Raw genomic sequence first — 26,380 nt, 5'->3', positions numbered from 1 at the left:
CAAGTGACGTGGTTTGCATCAACATGGGCATTGGAGAGCCTATGTGCACAGAGTAGGGCTCAGAATAGGGTTCTTACTTGAAAACCAGTGTTTTGGCAACATTGACGTCAAATGCTGGTATGTACAAAGACTAGATCTGGCATCTGAGCAGAGCATCTATCATGACTGCCAATACCTACCAGCACACCACGTATGCAGGCAGCAGTTCAGGTCCCACCAGAGGTATTTCAGAATGACTTTTGGGAATAAAACTATGGGAAGCATCAAAACATAAAGAAAGTCCTACATCTGTATTGTCATGCTGTCATAATGTTTGTGCTTTGCGGCTTGTGCTGTTTTGCTTGATCCAATGGGTGGCGGAAGTGACATCACACATCCTTTGAACGCTGATGACCTCAAATGGGGAGGTCAAGAAATAAAAAACAAAGGGGCATATTACCAACAAATAGCGATATTTATCGCTAAGTAGGCTTAGCGGCAATTTTTTTATCACCACGCATCACCAAATTTTATCGCTGAGATAACGTGCTATTAGCAATGTTTATCTCAAAAGCGATAAAATTCCTGGCGTTAGCGGCAAAATGCGTGAATATTGCTGAGAATACAGCGAAATTCACATATTATCGATAACAGGGTCTTAGCCGTTATATCCACCTCCCATTGGATATAATGGCTAAGAACTGGTCTGAGCAGGTGTTAGTTTTTGGAGCTATTTGCGCTTAGCGCGAATATTTCCTTCGCTACACCTGTGTTGGTAATAGGGGTTAGCGATGTGAGCGACTGCTTTCAGTCGCTAACAGGTTGGGTACGTCCACTTTGCATGTCATTAGCGATAAATATTGCTGACATGCAGAGCGGACCCCAAACCGCTCACTATCGCCTGCAAGCTGTCGCTAACTGCTGTTAGCGACAGCTTGCTAATAGGGGCGATGGAATTATCGCCGCTTAGCGGCTGAAAACGGCCGCAAAAGCGGCGATAATTCCCTATCGCCCCCCCTTGATAATATGCCCCAAAGAAGTAAACTGGATTGTAAAACCGTTTTCCTCGTCCTGTTGCCTTGCAATGACCCTTGCAACCAGGGAGTAGCCCCAAATGACCTTCATGCAGGGCACTTCTATTTTGATTTAATGCCAGATGAAGCACAGAATCTAACATAAATACAAATATTGACTGAATAATGAAGGTAAGTCAAGCTTACCTCATCTAATACCACTTTATGGGTAGTTTAATGCTATCCTGTCAAAAGTGAAGATTCTCTGAGAACTGGGGAAATTTTGCATTAGAGATGTCTCCATTGCGTAAATAATCTGATTTAGCGTATGCAATATTGGGAAAAATGGTTCAAAGAAACGAGCCTGTGAATGTGGTGTGTTTTCTTGAACTCTCCTTTAGGGGTAAGATAACATAAAGGGATATGAAAGTCTATGTGGGTGTCTGTGCGTTTTTTGGTTTTTTTTTTGTGCTGTGAAGATTGTTGGTAATTATATACCTAGAAACTTCAGCTTTTTAAATTGGACTTCTGGTGCCTCTTTCTGCAGTGCTTCTGACAGCTACTTTGATGTGACTCCCAAGTCGCGATCTCCCCCTCCGGCGATACATCGACAGGTGGAAAAACGGAGAGAGCTTGTTCGGTCGCAAACATTGCCACGGACATCAGGAACCCAGGCCAGGAAGGCTTTCTTCGAGAAGATTGATCCAGAAATTGGAAAGTATGACATTTCCTAATCAATGGTGAACTGTGATCAAATGATCCAATGTTGTTTTTGCCTATCATTGAAGAGCGGTGTTTTAAATACCATAATATCAGATTTTCCCTGTCCTTATCTTTTTTTATTTACATAAGACAATCTACAAATATCCTATTTACAGTTTTTAAATATTGCTGAATATAAAAATTAATTGTGTCAGAAATGAAATGACGAGGGCAAAAATATGGCGATTCTAATTACATCTCAGGTCTTCAGGGAGGACATTTCAGTCTCTTTGACACTGTATTCGAAACTCAAAAACCCTTAGTTTAGCCCCCTAAAAGAACTGAGGAGTCTTTATTTCAGACCAGGTCAGCACCAGTTGGACGTGGTAAACCCAATGCCATTAAAAGCTCTGGAAGTAATTCTAACCAGTGTGATTCTGATGCCAGGGTTCCTCAATAACCATTAAAGATCCATCATGGTTGCGTGCCTGAATCAAGAGACCGATTAGCGCCAGCATCATGCACTCGCTTCGATTTACTTATTGAGCACAAGAGAAGCGCTGTATTCAAGGCCCATCTCTTTGGTTGGGCCTATGACTAAGTTGCTACTCTTGTCCCATACCCTTCAAGAGACACCCCCACCCACCTCATGCTGGTCAAGCACCTAGAGCTGGAGCTTCTCCTTTCCTCGCCTCAACGGGCAATCCACAGCTGGTGTATGACTGCTCTCTGCTCTCTATCGTATCCAACGTGGCTCCTTTGGTATTGCAATCTCCCATCCTCGTGTGGAGTTTCTTATTTCGAACTACTGCATACTCGGTATCAGTTGCAACCAAAGTGCTCTCCAGGTAAACTACATATTTTTTTAACCCAATAAAGTATATATAAGGTATTTCTAAAGTTAGAATATGTTGCTGCAGAAGCTGTGTTGATGCATAGACTTCAATATTCCAAGTTTGCCCTTGAGAATTGACTCCATGCCCTGTACCCACAGTAAAAATCCCCGGCCTTTGCCATCGCAGCATCAGGAGGTAGGACCGTGGTCAAACGGGACACAGGTCTTGTACACTTGAGTGGCAGGGAGTGGATGGGTACCGTTGATTAGTTGCTGCTCAGACATCAAGCCCCTCAAATCTTATGTTGCTCTTCAAACTCACCCGAAGCAAGACATCCACAGTCTCCCTAAGAAGCTATGCGGTACATAGGACTGACCCCTACGGGACAAAGAGAACGTGCCGAGTAGACTTGAGAGGCAGGTGGTCCTTTCAGAGCTGTGCTGTGCCTCAAAATGTAGCTTAAATGCACAACTCCATTGAATTTCATATTGTGTATATATATATAAATATATATTTTAACCCCTTCCATGCTGATGACGGCCCCCATCCGTCATGCAACACACACGGTAGGTGTGTGCTGATGACGGCTGGGGGGCGTCATGAACCCGCCCACTCTTCAGAAGTGCCGCACAGGCGCAGAATCAAGGCCGCGCCCAAGGGGTTTAAACATCCCAATTTGTTGACCTTTAGGGCTTCATGGGGAATGTTTATTGGGCGACGCTGGGATTATGAGCTTTGCGATTCAACCTGCATCTACTGACTCGCCATGAGTTTAAAAGACTAGAAGAAAACTAGACCTTGAATATTGAAAGGAGTATACGATGTGAGATGGTATCCACAAAGCCTGGGCAGGACTCTTGTCCTACAAGTCAGATGTGTACACTTCCAAGTGGCAGACGTATTGCAATGATAGGATATGCAAATAGAGGTAAAAGGAGGCCAAAGAATTGTACAAATTGGAGAGTGTTATTCCCCAGCTGAAGTACTACTGCAGTCTTAGTTGTATAGAAATAGGTGTGCTGCGATTGAAGAAATCCGAGTTTTAACTGATCTAATCACCTAATACTGGTTTGCCCACTCTTATCCTTGTGTGGGATAACTGGAAAGTGCTGATTATGGCTAAGGGAATTAATCCACAAATTATGACTGTTTGCACTTGTAATGTTCTTCTAGTTCTGGAACTGCCAGCACTGTACCTATAGAGCTGTTTACAAAGCGTTTGCATTAGATTTGTACAAACCCAATGAAGATATCCCATTGTGTCGATCTGAATTGTCACCATTGCTAAGACACGAAGTCCAGGGTAGCTACCCTTGCCTAGCAGAAGCTGATGATAGACCTGACATCAACCCACTTACCTGCAGCTTTCAGCGCCACTTACAACGCTACACCCAGCAGCATGCCAGCTAACATGCTGGCAGCTAACATGCTGGAAGCGCTCTAGCCAAGAATCCAGTCCTAACATTGCTTTCTCGATCATAGTCCTCTACCGTAGGGAATTTCCAACTTCAACCCTTAGTCTGCCTTTTGAAGTTACTTGCACAGATACCTTGTCTCAACAGTGGAAGGTTTGCTTTTCAGTAGCCCCTAACCCCACCTCTCCTGGTTTGTCTCTTGCTGCCCGTGTGCTCCACATAGGCTGTCCTTCCTCTTCCAGAACAACGTAGGAGCCATGTTTGTCGATCATAGGAAAGGAGGATTGGATTCTACCTCATGTGCTGTTCATTCTCTCCTTTCAAGCTGCAGTCGTCTCAGCTGCCTCAGTTGCTGATCTCCAGCTGCACTGGGGCTGCAGCCGTGTCACTGGCTTGTCAACGCTGGTGACTTCTGTGCTTTTAGGCTCCCCTGTTCTGGCTCCATCTTGGTGATTTAACATGATTTGATTCTTCTGGTGCAGCTACTACTTGTTGCTCCTCCTAAAATATAATCCTAGTTGTGTCAGTAAGTCTACACTCCAGTTCCGCACAAAAATATACAGCTATTGAATCCGTGCCCGGATTCACATGATTGGGAGTGGTGGAAGTTTAGCTGCAGACATGTAGTTTCATAAGATATCTAAACAATATACACAATATCAGCCAGTTTATAAATGTAAGATTAGAGAGCGAATTGTGGATGTTCGAGGAGGTGACCCTGCTAATTTATTGTAAATATGGCCAAACCTGTGGGCTTACGGGCATTTATGAGCAATTTGCTGGTAGATTCCGAACCTGGAAATAGACACAATTTTAATACTGTCACAGAAAGGAGTAAGTGTCTTCCCAGGGCAGATAATACCTTCTGTTAAATGCAGCTACAAATATTGGGGTTCAGCAAAGCACATTTATTCGTGGTTCACTCGTACAACATTTTCTTTGTGGTGGAATCTACACCGGAATACTTTTGGTCTACCCCTAGAAATCTAAATAATCCTGTAATGTTTGTGAATCTCATAAAAATGAGAAATGTATGCCAAACATTGAACTTTAGGCCCATCTCCCAACTACCTTTCTTAGCTAAGGTGTTGGAGCAGCATGTTCTGATGCATCTCTCGAAACATCTGGAGACAAATGATCTGTTAGAGCGAAATCAGGCTGGCTTTCGGATACATCACAGCACGGAGCTGGTGATGTTGTCCATTTTGGATGAACTAAGATGCAGAGCAGACAAGAAGATTCCCGGTGTGTCATAGTCAACTGTTGAGGCGTTTGAGAGATCTGGGCATCGGGGGGACCGCACTAGGCTGGCTAACTTCATTCCTGCAGGAAAGATCGCAAAGGGTTTAGTTGTCAGACCTAGTATCTACAGCAGCGGCTATAACCTGTGGAGTTCCGCAAGGTTCTGCTCTTTCACCGCTCCTTTTTAACATCTATTTGCTGCCACTGATTTCAGCTCTTAATCAGATGGATTGTCAGATATACAACTATGCTGACGACACACAGATTATCATCCAAATTGAGGATTCGCCAGCAGCCCAAGCCAGGCTGCATAACATCTTAAAGTATACAATTAACTGGATGTCTGCCAACTCCTTGAAGATTAATCCAGATAAAACCGAGGTGCTGCCTATCACCATCTCGGGCAACCCTTGGAACGATGATCGTTTCTGGCCCAAGGAGTTGGGCAGGACTCCAGTACCGGCAGTCGTGGTGAAAAGTCTGGGCATCCACATTGATGGTAATTTGTCTATGAAGAAGCAAGTGTCTTCAGTGGTGGGCACAAGTGTCGGCCTTCTTAGGCAACTTCGTAAAATCTCCCAACTGTTGTCTTTCTCTACCTTAAGGAGCGTGGTGTCCGCGATGATCCTAGGACGGTTGGATTATGGCTACGCCCTTTGTCGGGCTTCCCCAGCAACAACTTTCAAGACTGCAAATAGTTATGAACGATGCAGCCAGACTGATTTTTAAGAAGCCCAGGAGCACGCATGCTTCGCCTCTCCTGCGCCAATTACATTGGCTCCCTATTAGGCAGAGAGCAATGTTTAAAGGTCTGTGCATATCTCACACAAGGCAGTATATGGCAATGCGCCTAGCTACATTAAAGCCCGACTGTCTCGTTACACTCCTGGGAGGACATTGCGTTCATCAGAGGAAACTCTTTTGGTCAGCCCTCGCTTCCGCCTGTCCACCTTGGGCGGACGTGCCTTTTCGACCATTCTTCCGGCAGTTTGGAACAAACTGCCATTGCACCTTCGGAAGGAGTCTAATCTACTGCCGTTTCGTCGGATGCTAAAAACGGTGCTTTTTCAAGAAGCATGGGGCATGTTATAAGTTGGTTGCCTGTTCTGTAATGTCCGGTGTTTACCTTGTACAAGCGCGTGGAGACCTATAGGTGATAACGCGCTATATAAATTGAAATAAATAAATAAATAAAAAGTTTCCTGACCCTGGCTCAGCATTGACAACATGCATGGGCACCAATCTCAGAACATGCCTTCTTGCTTCCAGATGCTCTGCAGTTGTGCTGATGACTCTTTAGCCGCCTGTGCCACCATTGTGAAGCCATGTCTCTGCACACACCTCCCAGTGAGGCAGCACGCATCACTTCAGTTCATAAGACTAAAATTAGTTTTTTTTAAAGTGTAGTAAGAAAAATAACACAAAATGGTCAGTCTGTTAAGGGAATAATAAATATTAATGTTTGAGTCAATGTGCCTAGAAAAAACAAAGCGCCAATATAAGTCAATGGTTTTAGTTGACCGCAAACTAGAAATAATTTGAGGCCAACTATAATGAAGCAGTGGTCCGGTCAAATTAGCAGGTACCTCCAGCCAGAGGTTTCACCTCGGTATTTTTTCTGAAAGTTGAACTCCTCCAAAGGACAAAGCTGCAGCCAGAGAGAGCCCCTCAAAGTCAGATGTCAAATCTAGGTTCACAATGAAGAATTTAGGTTTACGCCAAAAGCTCCAAGCAGGACAAATGTGGAAATGGTAGCTACCAATATCATTACACTTCTGAGGTAACTTTGCTTCTTGCAGCATTCTCAAGTTTTGCCTTCTAACCTAGTCACTTTGAAGCGTGAGATCCACCTGCAGGGCAAGGCTGGACTCTGAAGTGTGGGTTGGGCTCCACAAGTCTGGATACTTCTCTGCAGGGTCCCATTGCAACAATGTCTTCTTTACAAAACAATCCCAGAGTGAGACAAATGAAGGAAGCTTGCCTGCTGAACTTGTTCTGTCTGGATGGAAATTCCCAGACGAATAGTCTTAAGCACTTCTCAAGCTTTCAGAAATTGGAATAACATTTTTGTGAAATCTTATTTGCCTGGTATTTATGAATTATCTAATTTAAGCAATTTTTGTACATATTTAAATTCGTGTTTAGATCTGTGAAGGATTTCTTAGCGCAACCTATAGAAATGGGAAGAACCACAGAGGCCTGCACAGTGATAATAGTGATAAAAGCTACTTGGCATTCTGCCATCAGGGCCACACGTCACCTACAGGGGAAATTTACCAAATGTTTGAGTAGACCATTCTACATGTCTACAACATTGCACCTTTGTTTTGCGCTGCAAACATCCGTAAAAATTGTATACAGGAAGCCATGCTTTTCCACTCACAACTGTAGGCACTGGGAACGTATGCTGCAGCTTACATGTGACATTTAACTTGTGTATCAAGGGTGCATATTCTGTGCATGTTACTGTGACCACCTTTAGACCAATCGGGCAAAGCCACCATGTTTTAGTGGTCAGAGTACATGCACTGGGAAAGTGAATTTTACAGTGTGAAGTTTGCAGGTGCAAGGGAGGCTGGAAAGGGAACAGGGCTACACTCTCCGAGAAGAGGGGCTCTTTTCAAGGCAGAATCCAGTAGCCAGGCGCCTTGAAGCAATGTGTTTTCAGGTCTATTTTAAAATAGAGAAGGGATCAAGTAATGGACTTCATTCGGGGTTTCTGGATTAGAGAAGAGAGAATCGTGCACATACAAAATCTCTAAATGATTCTCTTCGTTTTGTCTTGGCTTCACTTTTAGTCACCTGAACACCCTCATTACATTCAATTTAGGATTTACATAACACATCACTGCCTCCACACAATTCATTGACCTATGTTTACCTTTTTAGGCCCAGCTTTCTCCCTGTTCCTCAGACCCCTCTGAATTAAATCTAGTCTCAATACATATCTTCACTACACATTATGTACAGAAGATGCTAGAGAGACATGGGCCCAGCTTTGATGCGAAGGTTTGTCAAACAGCGGGAGGTAACAAGATTGCCCTGAATTTGTAGTATTAATTCGTTTGAGTCACGTTTGAGGTTCTAAATCCTTGCCTGTACCCACTAACCCTGCAGTAACAGCAGTTTTTTAATGTACGCTAAAGGACATTTACAGATTACTTTATATGAGAAATTCGTGCATTTTAAAACACGCCATATGATATGACAATCCGAAACCTAAAATAGCTTTAAGTAAAGCATGAAATGTGTTTAACCGCATGCGAGCTAGCGGTTTTCCCGCTGTGCGCTGCGTTTTTCTAAAAGCCGCTCAGCTCGTCATCAGCGTACGAGCGCCGTAACTCATGACGAGTTCAGCTCGTCATGAGCATCGAAGGGGTTAAGAAGATTTGTAGTACTTACTGAGCACTATACAAGACTATAAACATACTTGAAACCTGTTTGAGAATGTAAATGTATGTGTGGCACTGAGCCCGCCAATTGAGTGACGGGGGGCACTGAAAGCTCTAGCTACATGCCTGGTTCTGGCCCACCTCGAGGCCCTCTTGGATTCGCGAGTCTAAAACAAGCCAAGCTTTGATGTGACTTTTACCTGCCACCCATCTACTAACCTAATAAGTCAATAATTAAATAAAAACGTTAACGTTTGATGTAAAACAGGAGAGGCACATAAATAGCCATCTAATGGTACAAAATGAAATCCGAATGCCTAGGAGTTTTCCTGTCTTCCATCGCTTGACCAAACTGTGTGATCCTACGCAAATATGTTCTATATCCGTGCTGCCTTTTTTCCTCATTACATTTGAGACTTTGAAATATACGATTTTAGGATAGACTACAATGTTACTCCATGCAGTGGCGGTTGGTGACATTTGACAGTGGTGAGGAGTAAAATTTCTAGATGAGTGCCTGGCTCTGAGCAAGTGTAGCGAGCGAGCCTAACCATCAGGGTTCTCCCCCGAGAAATAGTGCATTTTCAAGCATATTTGAGAAAGCAAGACGTGATTTTGTAAAGCATTTGCGGCAAACTCTGAGAAATGTATGTTATGTTAGGTTATATTAGATTTATACAGCTCACAGCTACTAGAAAAGTGTCCCGGCGCTAACTCCAGAAAGAATTAAAAATTATCAGCACTCAAATGTCAGTCTAAAACAGCAACGTCTTTAGTTTTTGTTTTAAAAAGCAATGGGTCATGGATACTCCTTAGAGCCATCGGAAGTAGGTTCCACGCCAGGGCGGCTTTGCGGACAAACGAGTTGCCGCCGAGCCTCTGGCGGATGAACCGAGGATTTTGCATTAGCACCTGATCCGAAGATCGCAGGTGCCGTAAGGTTTTATACAAGGCACAGCGCTTCTGCAGATAACTAGGGCCAAGGCTGTACAGAGCTCGGTGAGCCATGGAAAGCACTTTGAATTTAATGCGAGACTCCACCGGGAGCCAATGCAGAGTACGTTAGTGAATGCGGACACTGTCTACGAGGTAGACCCAATAGTAGTCTGGCAGCCACATTTTGGACTACTTTAAGTTTCCTAATCAAGTATGCCGAACTGCCAGCCAGTAAGGCGTTAGCATAATCTGGTCGAGACAGGATCAATGCTCGAACTACCGTCTCCTTAGCGCTCACTGGCAGCAGAGGGAGGAATTACTTCAAGATTTCAAGGGTCCCAAAACAGGTCCCTGACAGTTTTTTATATGAGAAGAAAAATTCAGGTCTTCATCGAACCAAACCCCTAGGTTTTTAGCCAGGCCCTTATTCACAGAAGGGCATGGGAAGTCAGGTGGCCAGAGCCTAGTCCTCCAGTCCTCAGGGAATGAATCAAACAAAAGTACCTCAGATTTATCCTCATTACACTTTAACTGTGCGCTTGCTAGCCAATGAAACACCGAGGCTAGACAATGCTCCACAGCGTCCTCACCCCTCTTCCAGGAGAACAGAAGTTGAGTGTCGTCTGCATAGGCCATCACCTTAGCCCCCAAGGACTCCGCAAGATAGACCAGCGGAGTCAGATAGATGTTGAAAAGAAGAGGGCTGAGGAACACCAGTGGCCAGATGTAACGGCGTGGATGCACAAGGGGGTAACCACACCTGCTGTGATCTACCCGCCAAAAACGTTCGAATCCAACTCCACACCGAACCCGAGATGCCAATAGCCATTAGGTGATCCAAGAGTAGAGTGGGGCACCGTATAGAATGCCGCCGAGAGATCAAGCAAAACCAGGGTGCCTCTCCCACCGGCATCCAGGCACTCGCGGATCGCCTCTGTCACCTCCACAAGCGCAGACTCCGTGCTGTGGGCCACATGAAATCCCGATTGCGCTGGGTGTAACAGACCCGCCACCTCTTCATAGTTGGTAAGCTGAGATGTCACGACCTTCTCACAAACTTTGGCCAAATGTGGCAAGAGCGAGATAGGCCGATGATTGGCCGGGACCATAGGGTCGAAGGACGGTTTCTTAAGGAGGGGCAAGATTAGTGCTTGCTTCCAGGATAGCGGAACCCAGCCCTCGCGAAGTGATTGGTTGATCACTAGATTGACTTCGCATTAATAGTGTCGGCCATCTCTGCTAGAAGGCTGGCCGGGCAAGGATCTTTCGGCGAACCTGATTTGAGGGCTTTCAAAATTCTAAGGGTTGTGGTTAGGTCCACAGGGCCAAAAGCGGAAGATTCCCTTCCGCTCTTTCTCCTGCACCCCCAAAGGAGCAGCCATAGTAGTCTTAGGCCCACTCAGGAAAGATTGTTGAATGGCAACTATTTTCTCCTGAAAAAAGTTAACCAAGGTATTACACCAGGTAACTGAGGATGGTATCACCGCCGCTTGGGCCATAGGAGCCACACAGCTCTGTACGATGGCAAATATTTCTTTAGAATTGTTATTTGCCCGTTCAATACGAGCTGAGAAGTGACAGCCCTTGGCAAGGCCAATAGAGGAATAGTACAGCTTCTGTTCAGCTCTCAGTGCCAATTTGGCAGAGGGACAATAGCCACTGAGACGTCAGGCTCTTTCAAGAACCTTACAGGCGTGTTTCAGTGATCTCAGCTCCGCAGTGAACCAAGGCTTAGATGGAGACTCTCTCCTAAGCGTACTGTGCGCCGGGACTGAGATGGCACTGACCACGTCAGAGATCCAATCAGCAAAGCTGGCCACATTCTCTTCCAGGCTGCTCAGAAGGAGAGGCCGCCCTGCAGTTTATCTCCCATTCCCTCCGCTCCTGACCCGAAGTAAGTCATTGTGTAACCTAAAATTTATTAATTTTGATCTTTCAAAAAAACAAAAACTTGGCATGGTAAAAATATCCTGCTCCTGTGTGTAGCAGTCAGTGGGGTCTGTCGCAGCTGGGGAAGACGGCCAGGCTTGTACTAGACGGCTTCCCACTGCATTATCCAGGGTCATCTTAAGTATGTTGGGGGCCCTGATTCAAACATATTTTTGGGGCCCCTCTTCAGGACAGCTTTGAATTTGTGATCCAATTTCAGCTAACCCATGCCCAGTTGGCAAGGTCTTTAACAGGGCACAGGCACTCACATCCAAATTCTAAATGTGTTTACATCGAATATTCAAGATTAGAGGTGTGCTTTTTAACCCCTTTGCTGCGGGGGTTATTCGCTCACTGTACTGGGGGGGAGTGAGGGCGCGCACAGCGCCCCCATGCTCATGACGAGCTCAGCTCGTCACAGGTGCATTGGCTCCCGTTGAATGCTCAGCACAGCGGGGGTATTCTCCCAGCACCTGAGCGTTCCACGGGCCGTGACGAGCTGGGCTCGTCATGAGCACCGGAGCGCCGTGGCTCATGACGAGCTCAGGTCGTCATGCGCGTCGAAGAGGTTAACAATTGTATCCCAAACAGCAGTTTACTAATATTAATGCAAATAATCTGTATGATCCTCCTCCCATTTTTCATTTGTGAGGTCCTATTTTCTTTTGATCTAAAAAACTTTTTATTAAAATATGTTGCATGAAACACAAACGCTGCCTTTCTCAACAAAACCTATCTAATAGACTCCACACCCACATTAAAAATAAAGGAAAACTGTATTTAAAACTATCAATTTCAGAATTATTTACCGCAAAAAAACGTCTCTGGCATTATACCAGCTGAGTTAGTATTCCAGAGCCCGGTGGGCCTCGGCTGTGTGGACTTGTGAAAGGGACGGTCTGAGGGCTCGTCATTGCCAGCTTTGAACAATGCAGTCTCTGGAGGTACAGGTCTTATACTGTACCTGCCGAGGCTGCCTGGAAATATGACGCTGCCTGGCGTCATTTGTGGGTGGCCCCCCTAAAGGGCCAAAACGGTGACGACCATGCTGGCACCATGTCTGCTCGCTTTACTGAACTTTTAAAAATCTTGAGGTGTCTCTATTATATTTTTGAGTTTGTTCCACAGCTTTACGTGTTGAACATTGTCAGGGCTCGGCGCCTGCTTGGACACCTAGAGCCCAGCCCGACCCTCGGCTCAGCTCTTAGAGCCCAGCCCGACCCTCGGCTCAGCTCTTAGAGCCCAGCCAGACCCTCGGCTCAGCTCCTAGAGCCCAGCCAGACCCTCGGCTCAGCTCCTAGAGCCCAGCCAGACCCTCGGCTCAGCTCCTAGAGCCCAGCCAGACCCTCGGCTCAGCTCCTAGAGCCCAGCCAGACCCTCGGCTCAGCTCCTAGAGCCCAGCCAGACCCTCGGCTCAGCTCCTAGAGCCCAGCCAGACCCTCGGCTCAGCTCCTAGAGCCCAGCCAGACCCTCGGCTCAGCTCCTAGAGCCCAGCCAGACCCTCGGCTCAGCTCTAGCTCGTCTCCTAGAGCCCAGCCCGACCCTCGGCTCAGCTCTTAGAGCCCAGCCAGACCCTCGGCTCAGCTCTAGCTCGTCTCCTAGAGCCCAGCCAGACACCCGGGTCAGCTCCTAGAGCCCAGCCAGACACCCGGCTCAGCTCCTAGAGCCCAGCCCGACCCTCGGCTCAGCTCTTAGAGCCCAGCCAGACCCTCGGCTCAGCTCTAGCTCGTCTCCTAGAGCCCAGCCAGACACCCGGCTCAGCTCCTAGAGCCCAGCCAGACACCCGGCTCAGCTCCTAGAGCCCAGCCAGACACCCGGCTCAGCTCCTAGAGCCCAGCCAGACCCTCGGCTCAGCTCTAGCTCGTCTCCTAGAGCCCAGCCAGACACCCGGCTCAGCTCCTAGAGCCCAGCCAGACACCCGGCTCAGCTCCTAGAGCCCAGCCAGACCCTCGGCTCAGCTCTAGCTCGTCTCCTAGAGCCCAGCCAGACACCCGGCTCAGCTCCTAGAGCCCAGCCAGACACCCGGCTCAGCTCCTAGAGCCCAGCCAGACACCCGGCTCAGCTCCTAGAGCCCAGCCCGACCCTCGGCTCAGCTCTAGCTCGTCTCCTAGAGCCCAGCCAGACACCCGGCTCAGCTCCTAGAGCCCAGCCAGACACCCGGCTCAGCTCCTAGAGCCCAGCCAGACACCCGGCTCAGCTCCTAGAGCCCAGCCCGACCCTCGGCTCAGCTCTAGCTCGTCTCCTAGAGCCCAGCCAGAACTCAGCTCTAGCTCAGGTCTGGTTCTTACTTTGTTGGCTCCCACCTCTACTCCCACCCTTCACCCTTAGCTGTATTAATTAAGGATATTCTGCCCTCATATTGTATTTGCTTCAACTCTTCTAGGGCGAAAGGACAATCTAAAGTGACGCTGAAGAGGTCCCAGAGCTTCGGCATGGCCAGTGCCAGCAGCATCAAGCAAGTGCTTCTTGAATGGTGCAAGTCGAAGACCATCGGGTACAAGGTAAGGATGAGCCATCGTCTTCATTGGGTTAAATGTGAAGAAACAAGTGACCAGTCTGTAGATCACTTTTAGATGAACCTAATTGGGTTTAGGGAGGTAGCATGTGACTTGTTTGGCTCAGGAGAACCAGTCAATGAGGTAAGAGATTAGAATAACTGTGATAAATAACGAAATCTGTAAAAGCATATTTTGGAAAACAAAATATGGGACTCCAACTATAGAAAGATAAATCCTCGATCTTACGTAAGAATCTCCTTGCAAAGATGTTGAGCTCTGCACGCCTAAATCCACCAAAGGTAACCCCCACACATGCTAGCACTGTGGTAATATACAATCCCAACTCCAAGCCTGGTATATTTGAGGGCAAGTGGGTTTAGCAGCAGCACGAAGGTTTTGTAATGAGATACTTGTGTGAGAATTTTGATCTGTTTTTGCAGCGCGATTTTATGTGCTACGAAAAGGTGAACTGTGGGTGAAAATTGTAAAACTGATACTGCCAGGTGTTATCAACTGGCCAGGCTTTTTACTGCATTTAAGCAGATGTTCCTAATTCCAGGCCTAAAGATGGTGGTACAGTTACCTCCCTTGTGAAGATCGTAATGCAGAATCCTGTAGGGCCATTGGTTGTAGGTCTGTCTTCTCTGAGTTTAAGGAGGGTCGGGACAATGCATCAGTTATCACCCGATCAATCTAGATGAAAGAACCCATACCGCATGCTAGTACCCTGCAATGGATGCTAAAATGTGCACACATATTTAATACTTTTAAACGACAGGAGGTTTTTCCATTGTAATTGAATCTATCTGCCTACCATGCCCAGCTTGGCTTTGTTTCCTATAAAATCCACAACTGCTGCGCCCTTCTAGTCAATGCGCTGTATGAAAATATAAATAACTGTTCTGAGCCGAGCAAGCTAAATATACTCAATGTATTAGCTAAATGAAATAACAGGACATGGTGTAGAAATCACAAAGACGGAGGAAGTAAGTACGTCCGTACTTCATTGTGAGAAGAAGCAATGACACCGGAGGCGTCCATACAGCGCAGCATCTTCCCTCAAACTGTCCCTAACAGTCACCCTCGCCCAAGGTTCCAAGGTAGAACATGTGTACGTCATAGAACCTTGTGCGAGGGCTCGCGGTCAGGGACAGCTCGAGACAGGTCGCGAGACCTAAACCGGTATTGCGGAACAGCAAGCATAAATATATATAAACCCAACACATGGCTCCTTAGAAGTGCATGTTCGAGGACTACCCCACCTCCTGATGGTATTCAGGGAGCAACGGCAGGAACCACGAGGCACAACTAAACGTAAAATAGCTTTCAAAGGACCATCTACGGTAGAGAAAACAATCACTGGCAAAGCCAATAGGTATGGCTTGCGTTTTGATTCCTGATTAAAACGTTGCGATGGCGTAATTCGCTGATTAAATAATATATTATGCAATGTTTGTTTATACTGAGATGTAAAATATTTCAGCATGCGTTGTAAAGCAAGCACCCCATAACCGGCTGAATGATATACACCGAACAGAATAAGCAGGGGTCGTGAGGGAAACGCTTTTCTGTATCTATACGTTATTGACAACAATAGGTCCATTGCAGCCGCGCGGTTGGGCCAGACCTAGAAGCTAGTTGTTTGGCTAGTCCTGCATCACTAACGATCATTACCAATATGCATTTTAAAATGTTGCTTTGTCCGATGATGTTCTGAGATGTATTATAAATCCATTTTCTGGATGGCCCCTTTAACCACAAAACTAATGAAATTGACAGACTACGAGAATAAAAACATATTTGACACACACTGAGGCGCTCACATAAAAGGCCTTAACTGTGTAGACGCTTGCCTGCAGAGGAACAGGGTTGTCCATCATTATTGGTACCCCAAGCTTTAATTTTACCACTGCCCTGGTTGCCCATGGTTTTTGCCTTGTTGTCCATGGTTTCAGAGTTCAAGAAGGCAGTGACAGGATTAGAAGTGAACAGAACTCTAAAAGCCCGATTTGCTTGGTGTGGTTTCCACTCCTTTCCCCTCCCTTCGCCCATCCACAGCAACAAATGAGGCTGTTGAGGAGCAAGGAGTGGAACTATGAGGCAACTGTGTGATGTAATCAGTGGTCGGAGGGTGCTTCGTGATGTCACATCCGCATCCATTTGTCATTTTGGTGAATTGAAGTCCGTGAGAGCGCAGTGCGGTAATTCTGCTTATGAGGTTGGCTATTTATTAACCTACTTTCAAAAAAGCCTCGATAGTTCTACTGGCAATGAAATTAATGCTTAAAACCGCACCACATTTGGAATAACCTATATAAGATGGCCTTTACACTTTATTAATTGGATGGATTGGTTAATATATTAGACCGAGCGATCCGCTGAGCTGGGATTACCTAGAGAATTCGAGATTTGATCACTCCAGATACATGTATGGATCCTGCCAAGATATTGCAAGGAATCCATGGATCATGTTTAAGGCCGAAAGGACAGGGGACCAATCATTGCCACAGGAAGTGACGTTTTCAAGTGAGAACATTCATTGTATGGTATATGGGTCAAGGAGATAAGCCTCTTGCAGCCACAATCCACCTTGCTCGTTACTGTTGGATCAGTCCTTTGAGAATGATGGCTTTGTTGGCATGCTTGTTTCCGCTGAACATATTAGCAGCAAGGGTTGATCCATTCCAACAGTGCTCTGCTCTGTTCGGATCTATGTGGTAGGTAGGCAGCTCGTGGGGGCTTCTTGTGCCCTGGATGCTCTGCCAGTTGGATGTGTGGTGTTTATGCGCTTTGTAGAAACAATGTTTGCACTGTTATCATACTGGGTATTAATGTCATAATAGTAAGCGCAGTTACCACTGTGACATCACTTCCTGCTAGCTACAGTGAGTGGTCACTATAGTAAGGGCAGCTCATGATGCGGTGTACTCACTTTTCAAAAAGTGACCCCTAATTGTGCTGTGACGTCAGTGTACCTGCACTGTGGGCTTTCACCTTACTTATTTATTTATTTAAACTTGTAAGGCGCACAGCTACCCGCAATGGGTTTCCCGGTGCCAAGGGAAAGACTGAAGAAGAAAAACTACAGTACTTAAAGGAGGGACGGCTGTTCAAAGAAAACAGTGCTTACTTAAAAAACCTATTGCCTACTTCAGTGTTGCATAACCTTGCTCTGCCCACGCTCTGCCCACGCTTTAGTGCATGCTGAAGCGTGAGGCAGGAAAACCGAAAAAGCATTGGCAAATAAGTGATTTTTTTGGGTGTTTTTAAAAAATGAAAGTGCTTCTTCATTGATTGGCGATTTGGTGAGTGGGTCAATAGGAGAACAAGTAAAGTTTGTGATGGATGAGCCGTGAACGGTTGAATGAATGGGTGGGATTTAGGCGCATGCAGAGTAACTGAATTAATGCATGGACGAGAGGATGTATGGGTGAATGGAGAGATGGATGAATGGGTAGTGTGTGTGGATGAATGAATAGTTAAGATGTTCATAGAACGCATGGATAGTCAAGGGCAGGGTCCTGATGTTGGTCACTTCCCTATTCGTGGCAGGAGTCTGCCCTCCCTTCCAGCTCACTAATGCATCTAAGCACTTACATGTCCATCCTTGCACTAAGCTGTCCATTTTTTCCACCACCGATCAGCTGATTATCATTTCATTCATTTCAATCTTTATTCGGTTTAAAAAACCTTATAAGATACAATATATACAATCATAATACATCATATCACAATTTAAATAATAAAAAAAGTTGCGGGTGGCTAAAAAATATACACACACTTCCTTTGCATATATACATAGAATTCAGTTCATTTCCCAGTTTTTTCCACTTAGGGGTGACCTGATCTTAGTTGGCCCTTCTATGTACAAGAACACTGAATAAATATACAAATGGTAAAACAATAAATTAAACATCTGTTTTTGTTAAAAAAATACACCAGAACAGTAGGGCAGGCAGCACTTTAGCAATTAACAAATGACTCAGTAACATGGAAGAAAGGCTAGCCTATTTCCTTACGTTTTTTGGTCTTTCATTTTCCTAATCAAGGCCACGCATAAGAGGAAACGGCTCACGCTGAACACAATGGGTTGAGCAGTGTCTCCCTTGAAAATTCTTAATCCAACCTCGATTTGACGAAAGCCTAACTTTTTACAGATTGGCTTTAGCCATTTTTTCCTGGCTTTAAGATATGCTGGGCATATAAACAAGACATGGGACACATCCTCTTTCAGCCCCATCTCACAAAGCTCACATATATCGGAACCAACGGCCCCGACCAACCCCTTATTGCAGTTCCAGCTAGATGTCCTTTCTTTTAGTTGCAAAATACCATACCGGTACTTTAGGTATAAGCTTTTGGCCAATGGAGGGTAAATTTCATCCATAAGGGGCTCTAATTGCATTGTCACCTTAAATTCGAAAATTTTTGAGGTTAGAGTCCCTGTTCTGGGGTTTGATAGCGCTGAATCTCTAATATAATCCCAGTACCTTTGTTTCAGGATTCTTTTTGAGCTATTTGTGAGAGAGTCAGGGTCAAACCAAAAATCACTTAACCCTAGTTTTTCTAGCCATTTTTTAACGTACTCTAACCATGGCAAATACGTAATATTCCTTATGGTTAATATCTCTTTCAGTGCTTCTCTATAATCAGTCAGCTCCTCAATGGACCATAAACGTACCCAATAGAGCAGCGGGCGAAGAGAAGCATAGTCATCTGTACGTCGAAAGTTAAGGTCCCATAATACGGGTGTCATTGGTGTTGACCCCGGTATCCCTAAAAGTTGTCTAATAAAGGAATTTTCCCTCACTCGAAAAGTATCCTTTGAAGCATAAGCCCAGAGATCCGCGCCATAAAGTGAGGATGACTGCACTTTATACTTGAATAGTTCAATGGCTGGTGAGACTGCTTTAAAGTGGCTATTCTTATGCCTCTTTATAATCGGACACTGGTTTTGATCAACCTTAATTTTGAGCTCTCCAATTATGTTTTCCATGTTACTTTGCTATCTAAAATAATACCCAGGTATTTAAAATTGGGGACTTCTTCAATAGGTTCGTTATTTATCTTAAAAATTTTGCTAAAACCTTTGTGGGGGTTAATTGTCATAACTTTTGTTTTTGAGGAATTAATTTCTAATTTCTTGTCGTGACAATACAAACTAAATTTATTTAAAAGATTTTGAAGCCCCCTGGGTGTCTGAGAAATTAAAATAGTATCGTCTGCAAACAATAATGCCGGAACGGCTTGCCCACTCAATTTGGGAGAGTCATGCTCGCAGCCCAAAAGAGTGTCGGGGATGTCATTAACGTATAAGGAGAATAAGGTAGGTGCCATTACGCACCCTTGCCTTACCCCTTTCGCTATTTTTATCTTCTCGCTGACTTCTCCGTTTGGTCCCCATCTAACTCGTGCATAGTTATTCTCGTGGAGTTTAATTAAAATTTGAAGGATGTTTCCGGGGACGCCCATCTTGTTTAATGTCTTCCATAGTGCTACCCTTGGAACCATGTCGAAAGCTGCCTTCAAATCAACAAAAGCCACGTATATATGGGACCTTCTTATAATCGTATATTTCCAGACTAAACATAAAAATCTAAAAACCTGGTCTATAGTGCTTATCTTTGATCTAAAACCTGCCTGGTATTTTGTATAGATAGTGTTCTTCAATCCAAGTGGAAAGCCTGTTGAGAACTTGGCGGGCAAACATTTTTTGTAACACGTCAATTAAGCTGATAGGCCGATAATGCGAAGGATTTGACCTGTCACCCTTCTTGAACAGTGTTACAATCTCTGCCCCCTTCCAAGTTTCTGGGACGGGAGCTCCTCTAGCAATATCATTTGATAATAAATTGATATAAGGAGCCCAAATATAGTTCTCGTGTTTCCAAAGATCACCTGGTATACCGCCAGGGCCTGGCGCTTTCCCTGACTTAACTGCCCTGATTGCTAAAATTGTTTCTGTCAGGGAGAAGACAAGAGGTGTATCATGCGCAGCAAGGAAAGGCTGCAAGCTTCAATCTCACCAGAGCTTCCGCAAGCATATAATAGAGTGAAATGCTTGACCCAAATTTCCTCCTCTAGGAATCTATCTTTGCATTCAGTCGCCCCCCTGGTGCCTCTAGCAATGAGGCTCCAAAAGGAGGTCTGATCTTTACACTTACATGTGTCCAACAAATCTGACCAAACCCTTTCGTCCCACTCTTTTTTGGCCATTATTAGTATTCTTTTGTACTGAGCTCTCTTGATTCTCACAATGTCCGCTGAATCCCCCCTGACTGCTGTAATTAAGTCTGTTTTAGCTCTCCGGCATTCCTGGTTATACCAGGAGATCCCTATTTGTTTATTCTTTTGGGCATTATGTGATCTTTTTACCGCCCTAGTTAGGATCTCGCTAAGTTGGTCAATTAAATGATCATGGGATTCTATCAGACAAGGATTTTTGGTGACAGTACTATTACCTAAAAGAGGGGACATGTGCCTCACAAATACATTATAGATTTGACTGATAAATGCTGTTACCTAAAACCACTGGCCACTTCAGGGATCTACGATTGTTTGCCACTAAAGGGTTCTGTGGTAAGGAAACAGTACTTTTAGCACTTTTGCCAGGGGTTTTAAAGATCTGAGTCTGGACGGATAGGATCAATGGGTAATGGTCGCTTTCCGTGCGGTCATCCACCATTAAATCGATGATCAAGGGCCATAATTTCAGAGAAACTATAAAATAATCTAAATGGCTGAGAGTCGCCCCCCTGGTAAATGTTGGTTTTCTGGGGCAATCTGAGGGCAACCGCCCATTGCAGGCACGTAAGCCTAGCTCGAGAGTCAAGTTCAATAATTGTAGAGCACTCACTGTGCAAGGTGCTTTGTAATTTGTGTCAACCAAGGGGATATTATTGGCGCTATCCTCATCCTTATGGATGTCTTCTAGGCCTATTATAGGTTCGAAACCTCTATTAAGGTCACCGCCTATAATCATTGTTGCATTTTGAGCAAACCCCGCCACAATATTACTCAAATGGGTAACAGCTGGTGATTCTTTACACGATTGATGTGGTCTACTGTAAATATTAATCACATAAATGCTACAGCCTTTAGTATTTTTTAACTCCAGTAATAAAATGTCGGGATTGTTTGTGTCAATTTGCTTAAAAGACAGGCCACTTGTGATTTTCACCCATGTTACTAGGCCGCCAGAAGGTCTTCCCCCATTTATGTTGACTGCAGGGATAAAAAAGGATCTATAATCGACCTTAAAATAATTCTCGAGCCCCCAGGTTTCCTGAAACATGATTAAATCCCCCCCTGCCAAATAGTCATGCCATGCCGGATCTGAAAGGTTTTTTTTCAAACCTGCAATATTCCAACAGATTATTTTTGTTATTTCTGGAACATCTAGTAACCCTGTTACCTGCTGTTGTGTAATAGACCCATTTGTATCTAAATGTGGTATTTGTGCCATTATATCAACATGGTGCGTTAGCGGTTCAGAATTTTTTTTAACAGGTACAATCTGCTTTGGTACAGCTTTGAGATGCAGGCTAGGATATGTGTATTCTATGCCACATGACATTGCCAAGTCCCCACCCTCAAGTCAATCACAGTCAGCTAAACCAGCCAGGGCCTCAAACCTATTTGAGGTACTAACTCCCCAATTATAAGATGGGGCCCCAAGACCCCAACCATTTACTGGTGCATTCCATCTAGGTGCAGGCGTAATAGGATATGCTGTATTCATGTGGGCACCCAACCATTCTCCAGTTTGATTCCCATTGCCTATGGGTGCAGGAGTGATAGGATATAATACATTCTGCTGCACCCCTGGCCACCCTCCGTTGTAGTTGCCATTACCTAATACCCCGTAGTTGTTAGCAGATATGCCCGGCCCTCGTCTGCCCATTAAATTCCAATTTTGCCCTGGAGTAGTAAAACAGGGAATGTTATGTTGATTGGCTTGCCATGGGCCAGCCCTATTATTAACGGTATAGTTTGTATCATACATTTTAGGTCCCCCACCCCATCCATTATTTCTTACTAACCAAGCTGGCTTCAGGGGATTATGACTATTGGCTTTTTGAGACTCATTATAGAAAAATTCTAATGTAAGGGGGATTATGGAACTACTTCTTTTTTGTGGTGGAAGAATATTGGATAGAATATCGGGAAGAGCAGCTGGGTTTGAAAGATTTAATATCACACTGTCGCCCTTCCATTTTTTTTTGCTTATTTCCTATCCATCTAACCCTCCTTACCATTTTAATTTCATCAGCCAGCCGCTGTTCACCCCCCTGTGCTGTCCGCATATTGTTTGACAGCCAATGTAATGCCTTGCTTTTTAGAGACGATGTTGACTCGGTTTGACCCGGTGATAGGGTTGGTGTATTGGCTAGAACTAACACCAATGGCGATGCTTCAACTACAAATTGTGTTTGGTCTTCTTCAAGATTAGGGGGCACTGTAACGTGTAGTGAATCAATTTGTTGAACAATTGGGGCATTTAATGGTAAATCATTGATGATGGGGCCAGTTTGCGGACATTCCGGGAGGGTTGGCCCTGATGGAGTAACATCTGGTGTTAACCCAGATTCGTTATTTCCCTTTGAACAATCGTGGCCCTTATTAACATTGCTTAAGACATTTCCTATCGCATCTGCTAATGCATTTTGTGTACCTCCCAATTTCTTTATGTCCGCAGAAAGTTTGTCAATCTTACTAATAAGAGGCTTGATAAGAGTCTGAATTTTTATTTCTAGCAGCTCTGCAATTCTTGATAATAGGTCCTCATCCAATATCTCCCTCGAGTTATTCTCCTCGTGGCTCTGGCGAGTATTTTTTATCTTTGGTGGTGACATGACCTTATTTTTCCCAGAGCGAGCCCCCCCACGTTTGTTTTGTATTCTACGACAGGCTCTAACTGCCCTCGTGGTCTGCTTTGCGGGTGGTTCGTCCTCCAACTCGTCTTTTTCTTCAACCGCGATGATAGCCTGTACATCTAAATGATTGTCTAAATGTGGCTCAGTATCCGCCATGTTTGCTGCACTCATATCGATACTGACGTTTACTGGGGAGTTTGTTTCCGGAGCATCATTATCAGAGTCTAGTAGCAAAGACTCATTTGTTTGCAGCGGAGTAGGTGGACTCCCAGGAAGGAGAATAGGTGACTGAGACAGTCTCAACGACTGTCTACGCTCACTGTTTATTTTGTTGACCACTTGAACAAGATAATTTTCCATGGTGTTCTTTGGTGTTTCAGATCCCATATGATTGTTTTTTTTTGGCATAGTTATACAAAGGGGTGTGATCGTCTTATAGCCACAACTTAATAAAATTACGAAATATGGTTCTCACAAAATTTTAAAAGCAAGTATCTTACTACAGTGCCTTGAACAGGTATCCAGCGCTCTTCTTTTCCTGTTTCGTAGGGATGTTTGTGTATGCTATCACTTCTCACCGAAGACACCCTCCTATTCCCAGGCTCCTGGGCGATTCGGTAGCAGCTTGTGCAGACTACTTACCGACCCCCGTCTGGTAACTAGGGCTTGGGAGGCGATCAACCAGAAGCGTTAACACAATCCACTGGCGATGAACTAGCTGGCAATAATCCCTGGGGCACATAGAAAGTTTTTAGGGAGGTGGCCTTGCCTGGCCTAATCGTGCCGATGAGGGCCGTAGAGGGCCCGCCCTTTGCCCGGGCTCCGCTCCGGGCGTCCCGCGAGACAGGGGTGACGCTCTATTTCTGCACCTCCTGGCGCGCAAATGACGCGGCGTTCTCCGCTAGGGATGCTGGGTCACGTAGTTTTTACCCTCAGACCGCGCTCCGTCCAACCGCCAGACTCGAGGATGTCAAGGGAGTCGGGCGGCGGCAGGCGGGAGGGCTGGCGCTCGCAAACGGAAAGTTCCCAATCAGGCAAGTAACAGCCAAGTTTCCTGCAGCAAGCGTTCCTCACTGGCGTAGATCTCCCCCACTCGACCGGGGTGACGCTCTATTTCTGCGCCTCCTGGCGCGCAAATGACGCGGCGTTCTCCGCTAGGGATGCTGGGTCACGTAGTTTTTACCCACAGACCGCGCTCCGTCCAACCGCCAGACTCGAGGATGTCAAGGGAGTCGGGCGGCGGCAGGCGGGAGGGCTGGCGCTCACAAACGGAAAGTTCCCAATCAGGCAAGTAACAGCCAAGTTTCCTGCAGCAAGCGTTCCTCACTGGCGTAGATCAGCTGATTATCACATTCATCCACTCGCCTATCCACACAGAGAAACTCAACATTCACTGAAGAACCTCTCCCATATATAAAAAGGCCTGACCAAAGCTTGTTTACCAAAGCTAACCTCATGTATTGGAAAAGCAGGTCAAATTGTTCAGGCCTACTTTTGATAAGCATGTAGTGATTGTATAATAAAAAGCTCGAAAATGTGTGCCTGCGAACACATCTTGATTTTTCCTCCTGGTTTTAACCCCTTCGATGCTGATGACGAGCTGAGCTCGTCATGGGGTACACCTCTCGTACGCTCATGATGAGCTGAGCTCGTCATGAACCGCGGCTTTTTGAAAAAGTCAGTGCACAGCGGGAAAATGCGCCGCACGCATGTGGTTAAAAGAGAAAACGTGAAGTTTCCTTCCCCCTCATGCCGGAAGGCAACCATTCACACACAGAACCGATGTTACTGTGAACTTGGACCTGTTAATGCAATGACCTTTCACTGAGTGGCCCCCCGAATGGCCTCTCTATATAACCAATCCTTTATTTTTTTCATTTACAGAAGATTGATCTTCAGAACTTCTCTTCAAGTTGGAGTGATGGGATGGCCTTCTGTGCCTTGGTTCATTCCTTCTTCCCAGAAGCGTTTGACTATGATGCCCTTGTTCCAACCAACCATAAGCAGAACTTTGAACTTGCCTTCTCCATGGCTGAGTAAGTACTGATGTTACAATGACTTTGGTTAGAAGGCAATCAAATACTTGACCTATAAATGCAACAATAATAAATTCAAATGGTTTAACTTTCCAATTGCTTTGTTTTAAAAATATTGACATTGTCTTTTTTTTCGATATAAAGCATCTCAACTATTGAATCCAACATATTTACTCTCCAAGCAATGCCCTGTAGATGTCTATCTGGGGTGACCACCTCCCTGTAGGTCATTACGGCCAGTTTCCAGTCCTGGACTTGTGTGTGATAGCCTAATGCTTTCTGAGTGTTTGACGTGTTGTGCTTCCATTGAACTAATCAGACTAAGACGCTTGAACCCACTGATGTGTTGGGGAAACTTCAGGACTGGAGACAGCGAATGCAATGACATGGAGCGATGTTGCCACTCTGTAAGTAAATTAGTATGGAAAGAGCACACCCGCAGCAGCAAACATTAACACCCATTCTGCCAATCCTTTCCTGGATCATATTCCATGTCTTTTAATCCAGAGTGTTAACATTAACGTCTGAAACTCCCCAGGAACATAGCGGTGGCACTTTGAGACTCACAGCGTGGTAGAAAGAGGTTAGCATGCAGGTTCAGTTAAGGGCCAGTTGTCACTGGTCAGCTGGGCAGTTGCAGGAAAGGCTTGTGGTATCCCTGTATCACACGTGTTCAGCCTTATTACCCTTGAAGCCCACTTTTCCTATTTACCTCTGGAAATGCCCTAGCCAGTAGGTTAATGGTTCCCAGGGCGAACCCTATCCATATTGGGTATTTTCAAGATGGCCGAAGTCTTCAGCCACTCCAAGTTTGGGCTCTGAGGGCTGGGTGTGTATGGAGGCAGTGTAATATGGTAAGCCTGGTGTCCTACTGTATCCTACACTAAAATCCAGTTTTAAGAAGTCCCTGTACCCCCAGCAAACTTGGAGACAGAAGCATGGTAAAAATAATGCTAAGCATTATGCAACCAGACAGTAGATACACACACATTGCTTTGGCGTTCTAGTTTCTTATTTTGAAAGGCACCCAAAATGTCATATGAAAAATCCCAGCAGACGTGTCAAGCAAGTCTTAACACTGCTGCAGGATCAGACATTGATATCAACAAGAGGCTCACTGTGATAGAAGCAGGTCTACCTTGGGGGACAAAAGAAAGATACAGGCCTGGGTGCTAGCTGCATCTGCTCGTGACAGGGTTGGCTTCTTTGTAGTTAATCAAGTTCTTGGTTCCATCCCACAGGCCATCCTGTCAAGGGTACAACACCACCTCCCCACACCCAAGGTCTATTGTCCCTGTCTTGGGAGCAGGTTCACACCTTGTTCACGCCTATTGATATGCTAATTACTGGCTTGCAGAAAGGGGAGAACAAAATAAACATTTAGCTTCCAGGCACTGGCAACTTTTTAACTATTGCTTTACCCTAATATCTATAAAAACTCTAATTTCACAATTGAATATATTTGTAATAACTATGAGATAGTGTTGATATTTTAAATTGCATTCCAGTGTTTTTCCTATGGAACA

The 26,380-nt window shown here is 45.3% G+C and overlaps 1 protein-coding gene across 2 annotated transcripts in view; it reads left to right on the top strand.

Annotated features, from left to right (window-relative positions):
* Nucleotides 1–26,380, top strand: part of SMTNL2 (smoothelin like 2) — a 353,335-nt gene that overhangs the window by 272,348 nt on the left and 54,607 nt on the right. For both annotated transcript variants that reach the window (XM_078679345.1, XM_078679344.1), the window contains exons 6-8: nt 1,540–1,710; nt 13,828–13,945; nt 24,703–24,854. In XM_078679345.1, coding sequence (XP_078535471.1) covers nt 1,540–1,710; nt 13,828–13,945; nt 24,703–24,854 — 441 coding nt within the window. The remainder of the gene's footprint in view (nt 1–1,539; nt 1,711–13,827; nt 13,946–24,702; nt 24,855–26,380) is intronic.

Source organism: Lissotriton helveticus, chromosome 3_1, assembly GCF_964261635.1.
Source record: "Lissotriton helveticus chromosome 3_1, aLisHel1.1, whole genome shotgun sequence".
Taxonomy (NCBI): Eukaryota; Metazoa; Chordata; class Amphibia; order Caudata; family Salamandridae; genus Lissotriton; species Lissotriton helveticus.
This window is presented reverse-complemented; position numbering and strand designations above follow the sequence as displayed.